Below are 12,793 nucleotides of genomic sequence, written 5' to 3'. Positions count from 1 at the left end.
GATAAGAGAAGACATTAAACATTTCATGAGAGGAAATATGGATCTAACTGTAGGCTATGTCTAACATTTTTCAGAGGAGCATTAAAAGATTATGTTGACTTGAAAGAGAGAGAAACATGGTAGATACATGGTTTTCTCCTATACTACTTCTGTATTATACCAGTTGGTATTCTGGGACAACAGTAGATTGAAAATAGTACTGTGGAGGTTGGAGGAGTTCTAAGGCTCAAATCAGATTGGCTTCCCTTTGAGAAACATTGATTTTTGAGGAAGGAGTTCTTGGGAAGATTGGGTTGAAAGTGTACACCAGTTGTCATCTTTGCAGAGTGATGGAGACACTAAGGCAGGTTGATGGCAAATAGTAGACAGCTAATGACGTTCCACACTAATTAGGTACGTCAAGCAGAACTCTATTTTTGTTTCTGAAATGGTACGTTTTTGAATTAACCTAAAAATTTTGGTGGCAGTATCATTAGGTAATTTATTTAGTTTTGAAAATGTTTGCAGCATTAGATAATTTTAATATACAGGCTAGTATGGTACTTGGCTCAAAATATGTGCTAAGTAAAAGTTTGATTAACTAAATGGTACTCGTATGGCCTCTGAGCAATTCATAGCTATAAAAAAATACTTTCCTGAAAGCGAAGATTTCATGTTCCAGAAAAAAAGTGGAAAGGAAGCCTCTCTTCATGCGATTTTATAACCCCATACAAAGCTGAGTCTTTGCTGCAGGAACCTAATGGCTTCTCCCACTGGGGGACCTGCTGTTAATAAACTCTGACTTAAAGCAGATGTACTTTGGAGCTCCATGACTTGAGGATGGGGGGGGAATGGACAACAAAAAAAATCAATCTGTCTCTCCTTTCCATTTTTCTAGTATTTTCTCATTCTCTCCCTATATCCCTCTGCAAGTAATTTACATGGAACATTTTTTATTTAGTTCATGAAGATATCCCTTCTTTATTCTGAGGTATTTCTGCTGCTGCCTTAGTATACTGGAGTGAATGTGTTGAGATCAGCAGAATCATATTTACCGTTTTACCTTTGAAGCAATTTGTTTAGATAAATATAAGAAAATCTTCTCTACACTGCAAGAAACAGCTCAGTGCTTCTTTCAGCCTTAGGGTTTTCTGTGCCATGTTCTTTCCCATCTTATACTGAGTGACCTAAGGGCGACCCTGGAGAAAGCTGCATCTTACAGGTGCCTGGAGCGCTGTAATATTTTTTTCTCTTTCCTTAAAGCAATTTAACTTACTTATTTTTGGTATTGCCTTTACCACTGTAGCTATTCCAGGTGGGCTTTTCTCATCAACATTTTATAGAAAGACTGTTGCTTTGCACAGTGTTGTTCTGTGCATCATTTAACATCTTAATGACCTCTCTTTTTGTCATATGGTTATAATTCACAAAATCTGTCATCATTTGCTGCCCATTTTTTACCCACTGTTTATTTTAGCCTCCTGCAGCGTTCTCAGTTTCTGCCATTGTTGCGTAACTGTGCAGTCCAGGACACTTTACATGTAGGTCTGATCTGTTGTGTCAGTTTTTGTTTTGAAATTCTGAAATGCAATAGGGAAGCTCCCTCGTCCAGTGCTTCTGTAAGCAAACAAAGCTCCCACGGTGTGCACAGCGTTCCTGTGGTTTGGCCTTTTGGGGACGTTTCAAGATTTTTTTTATAGATAGGGCTAATCTATAGTAATATACTCTTGTTCCCAAATAAATATATTAATCCACTTTGGAACTTACTTGATTTTTAAAATATTGTTGTTGCCTATATTGCTAACTGCATTAAGTCTTTTTTACTTTACTTTTGTGGTTTCATTCATGCTCACCAACCAGATATCAGATAATCTACTTTTCCTGTAGATATATTTACATCACTATATGTAATGTATTTCCCTTAAATCATTTATGTAAATGTACAAATAAGTATTAATATAAAATGAGACTCTTTCATGACCCTCAAATTATCCTTTTACTATTTTCCATTTCTCCTCTTTAGATAGTCTTTCAGCAATTTCAGTTCGTTGTATCTTATAAATGTTTATGTAAATTTGGATGGTGTAGCATAGTACTACTGCCAACCGCAGATTTAATAATATAATTACAAAGTGAGATTGTGTTTACCTTTATTTGTTCCTCTAAAGACGCTAGGGCTGCTTCTTGCTGAGGGTTCTCTTGTGTATATTTTCTCTCCTCTTGTTAATTTGGTAATCTAAAGACTATTACATTTATGGGCTATCACCTGTCGTGGTGTTTCTACCAGCTTCAGAGGATCCAGGAAGCTGATTTTATGAAGTACTGGTAGAAAATGGCTCGAATGTATAAGCTTTTCTCTCAGAGTCAAATTGGGGCTCACCTTTTATTTACCTGATTGTCCACCCTTGGTAACTTTTTCCCTCTGATTCTCTTTTAAGTGGCAGTCACTTTGCACAGAGGGCCTGTTTCTGAAATGTTATGTTAAAAAAACCCTGACTTTTCCCCCAAAGGTTGGACTCTAATTCCAATACTGCCATTTGCTATCCCCTTGACTGAGCAAGGTTGCTTCCTTTCTCTGCACCTCAGTTCTTATCTGTAAAAGGGGTGTGATAATAAGTACCTCCTCATATTGTTTTTTTTAATATTTATTTATTTATTTGGCTGCATTGGGTCTTAGTTGTGGCACACGGGATATTCGTTGTGGCATGCAGGCTTCTCTAGTTGCAGCGAGTGGGATTCTCTCTAGTTGTGGTACACAGTCTCCAGAGTGCCCAGGCTCAGTAGTTGCGGCTCATGGGCTTCGTTGCCCTGTGGCATGTGGGGATCTTAGTTCTCCAACCAGGGATTGGACCTACGTCCCCTGCATTGGAAGGTGGATTCTTAACCACTGGACCACCAGGGAAGTCCCCTAATAATTGTTTTGAGAATCAAGCCTTGGCATGTAAAGGCAGGCCCCTTTAGGACAGTTTCCCTGTGCAGTGTCATGCCCTTCCTCTCTCTGTGGAGAGAAGAAGTAGCAGCAGTGGTAAGCTTGCTCTTGTATTTGTGTTGTGGGTGTGGAACAAACACTGCACAGCACACATCGTCCTTTTGCTGAGCACATGGTGCCTGGAAAAACTGCATTTCTCTTGAGCATTGGTGTATTTTTATCTAAAAGGTCTGGGAATTATCTGAAGTGATCCTTTATTCTTTTGCTTTGTCCTCTGTGAAGCGTTAGAGCCTAGTGTCCTGTCCACCTTTAGGAAGTGTGCCAGGACTTATAGTCTCTAAGCTGAGTTTTCCTACTTTATTTTCCACTCACTCTGACTTCTGTGTTTTCCACCTTATTTCTATAGAAGGCTTTGAATCCTTTTGTAATGAAGTAGGATATAAATAAATTCACAAATGAACCCAGAAAAATATGAAGTGGCTTAGACAAAGAGCTAAACATGTCAGTTTTTATTTTCTTTTTTGGGGGGGAGGGTTAAGTTTTCCTTTTAGTGTGAACCAAAAGTTTTTTTTTTCCAGTTGTGGTAAAATGTACATAACATAAAATTGACTATTTTTAGTTGTGCAATTCAGTGGTGTTAAGTATATTTACAGTGTTGTGCACCCATCACTGCCATCTGTCTCTAGAACTTTTTCATCTTCCCAAATTGACACTTTGTACCCATGAAACAATAATTCCTCATCGTCCCCCACCACCCCAGCTCCTGGCAACTACCAGGGTACCTCATATAAGTGGAGTCGTACAATATTTGTCCATTTGTGACAAGCCCAGTGGTTCTTAATTTAGTTTCCCCTATAAGGAGTTAGCCTAAGAAAAGGTAAAAATTAAAATTAAGTAGATATTATGAACCATACCTCTAAATTTTGGTTTTGGGGCTATACTTTACTCTCATTATACTTTGCTTACCTTCTTACCTTGTCAGTAGTTGCTGTTCTCTCTTTGGATCCCTGTTTTGGAGATTCATTCCAGAATTGTTTCTCCCAGTCTTCTGAGTTTGCAGTACAGTATTATGTTATATCCAGTAATAATTGGTAGTGGTATCACTAGGTTTTTAGGAAAGTTGAAGCTTTTTAGTCATGTATGCTAATTAAATATTATAAGGATAACTTGGAAGGTTCCAGAATGTCTTCATAGTACCTGAGACAGATTGAAGTCTGTAAAAATTTTAGTTACCTTGAAGGTGATTCATAGGAGACAGTCAGTAGAGTATCATGACTTTGGAATAAGGCATTGTGCCTATTAATGCATTTATTCCTCAAATTCTGTAAATTTTAACATTCTAAATATGTCTGAAATTTATCCCTTGCTGTCCATCTGTTTTGTCATTGCAAATACAGGACTTTTTCTCTAACTGGTTTTCCTGGCTTTTATCTCTTCCAAATCAGTCCATGCTTTGCTTCCCTTCCAGAATGAACTTTCTAAAGTGTAAGTTTGATCTGTCATTCTCTTATTCATAATTCTGCATTTTCCCCATTGCCTACAGGATAAAGGTCAACTACCTTAGTATAAAAGATCTTGCTTCTCTTTTATTCTCATTACCAAGATATTCCCAGCTAAAACTACCTGCAGTTCCTGGAAAACACTAGTTTCTCATAGCTCCGATTTCTATTCAGATGTCATTACCTCTGGAAAGCATTCCTAGACCTACCTGAGTAGGGCTAGCACCTTTCTCCTCTGTGGTCCCATAGCACATCCTACCAATGCTGAGAAATCTGGATTGAAAGTTGTGTCATTATTTTGTATATTACTAAGAAAAAAGAAAATGCTGATAAGTAAATGATGACACATTTCTTTCTTATCACTTAACTTTTTATTTTATATAAACTGAAAGAATTCTTTTAGCCCCATTTAGGCATAGAAATAACCAACCATTGTGAGGCACCATTGAGTTCATGGACATTAAATCTCAAATTCAGAAATGTTAATATATGAATAAATGTGCAGAACTGATGAAATAAATATAGTATATCTTTTAGCTGAGTGTGATTATTTGTTTATTATTAGCCTCTACTACATTCTTACAAGGTTTTCAGGTGTCAGGAAATGTGACTTTGTTTATCTTAAATTCTTAAAGCCTTTACATTTTGAAAGCACATAACTGGTGTTCAATGATTGTTGCAAAGTGCCTTTACATTCTCATGAAGTTGTTTTGACATTGGATATTTTATATATTATGCATGATTTCTATAAAGAAAAACATCTTTACATCTACAGGCTGCCAAAACTCTGTTCCATCTAGCCTGAGAAAATCACACAATTAGTCCTTTTGCTAACAGCCTAAGTTTAATGTAGAATAGGACTTAGAACCATAGAATAGTATAGTTGGGAAGAATCTTATAGATCACCTAATCCAGCCTATACAGTTTTTTTTTCTTTTTTTTGAATTTTTGAATTTTATTTTATTTATTTTTTATACAGCACGTTCTTATTCGTTATCTATTTTATACATATTAGTGTATATATCTCAGTCCCAATCTCCCAATTCATCACACCACCACCACCCCGCCCCTGCCACTCCCCCTCCTTGGTGTCCATACATTTGTGCTCTACATCTGTGTCTCTGTTTCTGCCCTGCAAACCGGTTCATCTGTACCATTTTTCTAGGTTCCACATATATGCGTTAATATACGATATTTGTTTTTCTCTTTCTGACTTAACTTCACTCTGCAGCCTATATAGTTTTTATACATTAAAAAAACTTATCTTACCACTTTTATTTATCAAATGAGTGTACAACTGCTAACCAGACCTTCTGATTAGTGAATATGGACAAATGAGACGTAATTACAGCCCAAAGCAGAGAAGTTTGACATTAAATTTTTTTAAATTTACGTCAAGTGAAATGGACGTTTTGTGTATATATCTTTACACATGCATAGATGCAAACATAGATACATTTGCATGTATATACACATATGTATTTAATATTGACATATACTTATCTATAACGTGTATAGATTTATGTAGCCATCACCACAATCATAATTGTGATACATTTGACAAAGTGAGGAAACTAAGGTTATGTGGCTTTGAAATCCAGGTCTCTTTATCCTTAGCTCAGTATTTTCTGTGTTATTCCACATCAGCTTCCTTCCCCATAAATATTCTCTGGGCCATTCAAGCTGCCTTGTTTATCATTCCTTTTCATTCCATGTACCTATCTTTCATTCCATGCACCTTTGTTTAGGACAAACCTTCTGCCTAAAATACCCTCTACTCACAGAAAAAAGTACAAAGACTTGTCTAAGTCCTACCCTTTCTTTAAGAAATCAGGTTCTGTTTTTATGAAGCTTTCTGATTACCCTTGATAATCATTCCCTTTTCCAAACTCTTATAACATATACTGTACTTGAGCTTGCATTATAATTTATCTTTTTATATATGTATAGTCTCTTCCCTGTGTACTACAAATGGAAATTTGATCTTTTACCTCTTAATCCTTCTGTTTCATTTTTATTTAGTAAAAATTTGTACAAATGAAGATTTCCTTTTCTTTTGAAAATCTTCCAGGTATTTCCGTTGGTCCTCTAACTGTGGCAATGTGCTCTCTTCTTTCTACTCTTGTGTAGTTTTAGAGGCTCTATTGGATGGCTCTTTTTTTTAACTTAACCATGGTTGCAATGGTTAAAAAAATCACCAGCTGAAAAGTAGAATCTTTGCTGGCCATCAGTCATTTTGTGCCATCTGTGTCTGAACACTCTTCCTGTGTTTTGGGAACTCCCTGTCTTTTACTTCTGCCTCCTTGCCTTCCACTATAAAATTTGAAAATATCAGATCCTAATTTTCGCATCCTCCTTTGCAGCTGGGACTCCACATTTGAGTTAGGAGCTAAAGGCTGAAAGAAGAAAGGATATACAGAATTTGTTCCAGTGGTGGCAGGTGGCAATAGTGACATCCGTTTTCCAAGGGTGGCATTTAGTAGTGGTGGAGGCAGAATTACAAGCTGCAGTGTCCTGTGTTTACTTGCAGTGGTGATGTTGCCTTCACCAGGAAGCTTTTGTGACATGATTTTGACTGTGGGTCTGGAGGCCTGGTTTTCCACCCTTCCCAGTAGCCACTCAGTGCATCTCTTCTCTGCTTAAAATCAGCTGGAATTGACTTCTTGTGTGAACAAGAATTTTGCCTGGTATGGTATCAGAGAGCCTGGACTTAGAGCCCTGCAATAGGTTCTTGTCTTGGCTTTGTCCCAAGCTATCTGACCTTGCGTGAATACTCAATACTTAAATACTCAGATTCTTCATTTCTAAAATAACGGTGTTGGGCTTCCCTGGTGGTGCAGTGGTTAAGAATATGCCTGCCAATGCAGGGGACACAGGTTCGAGCCCTGGTCCGAGAAGATCCCACATGCCGCGGAGCAACTAAGCCCATGTGCTACAACTACTGAGCCTGCACTCTAGAGCCCATGAGCCACAACTACTGAGCCCACGCACCACAACTACTGAAGCCCGCACGCCTAGAGCCTGTGGTCCGCAACAAGAGAAGCCACCGCAGTGAGAAACCCTCACACCACAACAAGGAGTAGCCCCCACTCGCCACAACTAGAGAAAGCCCACGCACAGCAACGAAGACCCAACACAGCCAAAAAAATAAATAAAAATAAATAAATTTAGGGCTTCCCTGGTGGCGCAGTGGTTGAGAGTCCACCTGCCGATGCAGGGGACACGGGTTCATGCCCTGGTCCGGGAAGATCCCACATGCCTCGGGGCGGCTGGGCCTGTGAGCCGTGGCCGCTGAGCCTGCACGTCTGGAGCTTGCGCTCCGCAACGGGAGAGGCCACAACAGTGAGAGGCCCGTGTACCGCAAAAAAAAAAAAAAAAAAAATTAAAATAAATAAATAACTTTAATAAATAAATAAAATAAGGGTGTTTTCAAGGTCTTTTCAGCTCCAAAATTCTGTTATTTTTGCTTCTGCTAATTGGCCAGTGGGATGCTAATGTGTGATCATCACTGGCTACCAAATCCATCAGTGGGTACCACCAAAATTCTGCTCACAGTTATTTCAGTATGGCATTGTTCTTTTCCTGTTCTAGCAATTCCTGGGCTCTTGTGCCTGCATGTAACCCTATTGGTTAGCAAGTGTTTACTGGTACTGTGTACTGCTTGCATCTTGATAGGTGTAAAAATGTTCTTTGTTCGCTGTTTAGTGATCTGATTGAAGGGAAAAATGCTTTAGGCACCAATAGGTTTCGAGGTTTCCGTGGTAATGTTGATTCGGATGAGAGCTCCTTAGTGGCAAGTGGGGATTTGAAGTCATAAATTGTAAAAATTACATTTTAATGCAGTACTGTTGGCTGAGAGATTCACAGTTTAAAGAGACCAACCTTTCAATAGTTTTTTTTTTCACATAGGCACAGTGGAACAACTAATGTGAAACAGTTTTTCAGGAAAGCTAACAACAAAAGTGTTACAAGTGCTACCTCATTGTAAGGTTATAGTCATTAGCTCTGCAACAGTCTTTTAAAAAAAAAAAATAAAAGTAGAGAAGGAAGAAGGAGCTTAGAGGTCATCCACTTTGAAACCTAGCTTCAAATGGAAAGAATCTCCCTGGGGCTTCCTGACCCCTAATCTGTGTCCTTTCCACAGCATGAAAATAAAATGAGATAAACATTAATTTTGTCTTTCATCTTACCTTAGTAAACCCAGACGATTTCTTTTTTCTTCTTGATATGCACAGAAACCAAAAATTTCATGTGATTTGCTTTATTGTAATACTTGCTCTGTTGCAGTGGTCTGGAAGCAGACCCACAGCATCTCTGAGGTCTGCCTGTATATAATAGGGGTGGGACTTGAGTGATGTGCCTGTAATATTTTGAGAGGGCAGGAGGTCAGATAAGGGAGAACCATTCAGGGAAAGTGGTGGGTCCTGATCAAAGAAAGACCAGAAGAGAGGACTAGTGTGGCGTATGCATGTGAAAGTGATGTAAGGAAATTACTGGAAAGACATTGGTGTTACCCAGTCGTATGAATGAGTGGACAGTAAGGGTGGTGCTAGATCGGAAGGTTGAAGAGTTTATACCTGAAACAGGCCATAAAAAGGTATGATAAACATTTGTTTCTAGAGCGTGTTGGGAAAGATTGTTTTGTGTATAAGCCTACATTCTCTTATTTTCTTTTGTTTTTCTTCAGACTCCCTCGAGCCCACTTATCAACAGCTTCAGAAAATGAAACTGGACAAGAGTCCCTTTGTGGTCGTGTCTGTGGTTGGGCAAGAACTCCTGACAGCTGGCCATCATGGGGCCTCTGTGGTTGTCTTAGAAGCCGCTCTGAAGATTGGCACCTGCAGCCTCAAACTGAGAGGTTCCGTTTTCTCTGCGCTGAGCAGTGCTTACTGGTCTCTCGGAAACACAGAGAAGAGCACTGGATACATGCAGCAGGACTTGGATGTAGCCAAGACCTTAGGTAGAGTTATGCTTTTCTCCTTTATTTCAGTACAGAAAGGAAATGAAGAAAGCCGATTAACCTGACGTGAATGGGAGTAATATGTGCAATGAAAAGTGATTGTACCTCGGGAACATTCTCTGTTTTAGAGTACTTAGGTCTTTAGGGCTTTTCATTTAACAAGGTATCAAGCTCCCAAAAGGCCAAAAGATATGGATTAACATATTCATTGCCTCCTCAGAGATATGGGCTCACAGATTTAATATCTCAAATGATAGATTTGTGGGTGAATCTTTCACCTTAATTTTCATTTTTGCCTACGTTAGAATGCACCATCATTTTGTTGGACAAAATAGTGCAGTGCAGTGGTTAAGACTGTGGACTATGGAGCCAGACTGCTGAGTTTAGAATCCTGGCGCTGCCACTTAACTAGCTGTGTGACCTTCGGCAAGTTGCCTAATCTCTGTGCTGCTGTTTCCTCATTTAAAAAAAAATGTGGTTTATGATAATCATCACAGTGATTGTTCAAGGACTTGCAGGATTGCAGTAAGAGAAGAGATATGGTGAGTCTACCATCAGCATACTTGTAAAGAAGCAACATATTATGGTAGGTGTGGAGTAAAGTGACTGAACCAACAAGCTGATAGTTGTTCAGAAACAAAGCAATGACCTCTCATTTCCAGAACACTTATGTCCCTGACTGCAGTTGTATGTTATAACATCAATAACAGTTGTCCAGAGATTTAACTTCTAGGACCATAACTTCCTACATAGAGTCTTTTAGAAGAAGAGAAGAAGGCAAGTGAAATCTTAGCTAGTAAATCTGTGGCTCTTGAATTAGGATGGCCATTATATATTATAAATAATGCTGTAACTTAGATAAATTTTATCTTTTTTTTCTTTTTAAACCCAATTCAGGTGACCAGACAGGAGAATGCCGAGCTCATGGGAATCTGGGCTCTGCATTCTTCTCCAAAGGAAATTACCGGGAGGCTCTCACTAACCACAGGCATCAGTTGGTGCTTGCCATGAAACTCAAGGATCGAGAGGTAGGAAGTTTACCTGCAGACCAAAACCAGTTTTTTTGAAACATGGGGTCTTTTTTTGCTCCTCAAAATGTTTTAGGTGTCTTAAAGTATTACTTTCAGGAGTTGATAATCATTGCTTCTAACTTTCATCAACAATGAGGTGTTGAACATCTATCACATACAGGACTTGGGGATATAGAGGTAAATGAGACATGGTCTCTGACCTCAGGATCTAACAGCTTGGTCAGATACATTGTTCTTATTCTCTTCAAATGTGCTATGGATATATGTAAAATTAGCAAAAAGCTATATCATTATGATATATTCATTAAATTAAAGAAGCACACATTATGCTTTATCTGAGATGGAGTATTATTGCTGTGAATCCTTCACATTGTTTCTTTGGTGGATTTTTAACTCTGGTGGTAGAAGCATGTTAAGTCTCACTGAGAGACCTGAATCGTAATGATAGAGAAATATCATCCGTGTCTTTTCTAGATAAATGAAATGAAATATTCTCAGAAACTTGATATCCAGTAGATGCAACATGATGGTGCCTGCAGAGTGGAAAGAGGGTGGGGTTTGGTAGGAGACAGACCCAGATTTGAATCCCTGCTTCAGTTCTTCCTGGCTCGGGGATCTTGGGGAAGTTATTATTTAACTTCTCTTTGCCTCTTATTTCTTATTTAGAAAATGACGATTCTGTTTATTCCATACACAGTTGTGATAGGATTATAAATAATACATGTAAAGTACCTAGCATGGTACCTGGAATTCATAAATGGTAGTAGTAATATAATATTATAAATAAGAATGAAGTTAATAGCAGAGGCAACAATAAATTCATGAATTAATCTATGTGTTGGGAAATATGTTTAGTTACATTTACATCTCAGAATGTCACTGTAGGACGTTATGGAGATTAACTATATTATTTAAATGACCCAGCATCTTCATGTCTCCATAACACAGTCAGGCACTAGAAAGGAATTGGGAAAGAAAAAAACCTTTACTTCAGTGGCATGCTGGAATCTCCCCTTGGGAAAACTGGACTCCTAGAAAGTCTCTCTCATCCATGGGTATCAGAAAAAAGCCTTTGAAAGCTCCAAGGGCGGTGAATTTTTGGCAATTTTATTCTCAGGAGAGTTGCCTAAACACTTTTCTCTTTACCTATTTACTCTTAGTTTACAAACATTTCTTATAAGGAAGATTATCTGATTTCTTGATGTTAAGAGAATGACAAAAGGGCTCAGATTTCTAGAGGCAGATATACTGATGGCATTAAGAAGTGAGAGCAGGTTTAAGAACTAAAACAGCATCAGTATCTAGATAGAGCCATTTAGTGTAGGGACAGATAGCTATAAATATGTCAAGAGCTGAATTTATACCACATTTTCCTAACCTTTGAGGTGTATATATTAGCTCGATTACTGGATAAGCTAGAAAGACTTTTAATTAGGGACATAGGGTTGTGATAGGTATTAAAAAGGAGAACACTCAATTGCTGCCAAGATTCTGGAATTCCAGAGGAAACAGAGACTGATACAGACCTGAGGAAGCTTTGTGAAACAGGTAGAAATCAAGCTGGCCCCCAAGTGAGATGTAGAAATTGCCATATGGGCTTCTAAAACCTGGTCAGCAGATAAGTCATGTTTTGCTGAGTGATAAGATAGTTTATTCCTTTAGCAAAGAACAGATATTTTCCACCATTCTATTATATATATTATATATATAGTCAAAGATTCTTGGTTTTTTTTTAAATTGAGTTTTGAACTTTATTTATTTATTTTTGCTGCGTTGGGTCTTCATTGCTGCACGCAGGCTTTCTCTAGCTGCGGCAAGTGGGGACTACTCTTCATTGCGGTGCTCGGGCTTCCCATTGTGGTGTCTTCTCTTGTTGTGCAGCATGGGCTGTAGGTGCACAGGCTTCAGCAGTTGTGGCACATGGGCTCAGTAGTTGTGGTGCACGGGCCCAGTTGCCCTGTGGCATGTGGGATCTTCCGGGTCCAGGGCTCGAACCCGCATCCCCTGCATTGGCAGGCGGATTCTTAACCACTGCGCCACCAGGGAAGTCCCCATGGTTTTTTTAAAAGGTGATATTTACTAGTTTTATCTAATTACATAAGAAATACATGAAAATAACCAACTGTAAGCTTACCATCCTATTAATATTTTGGGTATAATCTTTTGATCATATATGCAGTTATAATTGTTCATATGTATTCACACAAGAACTGAAATCCTATTATATATTGTTTTAACTTGTTTTTTCATTAATATTTTCTACTTATTTTTTTAACATCTTTATTGGAGTATAATTGCTTTACAGTGTTGTGTTAGTTTCTGCTGTATAAGAAAGTGAATCAGCTATATGCATATGTATATCCCCATATCCCCTCCCTCCTGCATCTCCCTCCCA

General features: G+C 38.5%; 1 protein-coding gene across 2 annotated transcripts in view; it reads left to right on the top strand.

The window, feature by feature from the left end:
• TTC28 (tetratricopeptide repeat domain 28) overlaps window positions 1–12,793 on the top strand; it is a gene marked incomplete at both ends in the record, with an annotated part of 616,677 nt that overhangs the window by 311,406 nt on the left and 292,478 nt on the right. For both annotated transcript variants that reach the window (XM_079717073.1, XM_079717072.1), the window contains 2 exons: window positions 9,095–9,367; window positions 10,265–10,395. In XM_079717073.1, the coding sequence (XP_079573199.1) occupies window positions 9,095–9,367; window positions 10,265–10,395 (404 nt within the window). The remainder of the gene's footprint in view (window positions 1–9,094; window positions 9,368–10,264; window positions 10,396–12,793) is intronic.

Source organism: Hyperoodon ampullatus (assembly GCF_949752795.1).
Source record: "Hyperoodon ampullatus genome assembly, chromosome: 13".
Lineage (NCBI taxonomy): Eukaryota > Metazoa > Chordata > Mammalia > Artiodactyla > Ziphiidae > Hyperoodon > Hyperoodon ampullatus.
The sequence above is the reverse complement of the archived record's forward strand: the minus strand, read 5'-3'. Positions and strand labels throughout refer to the sequence as shown.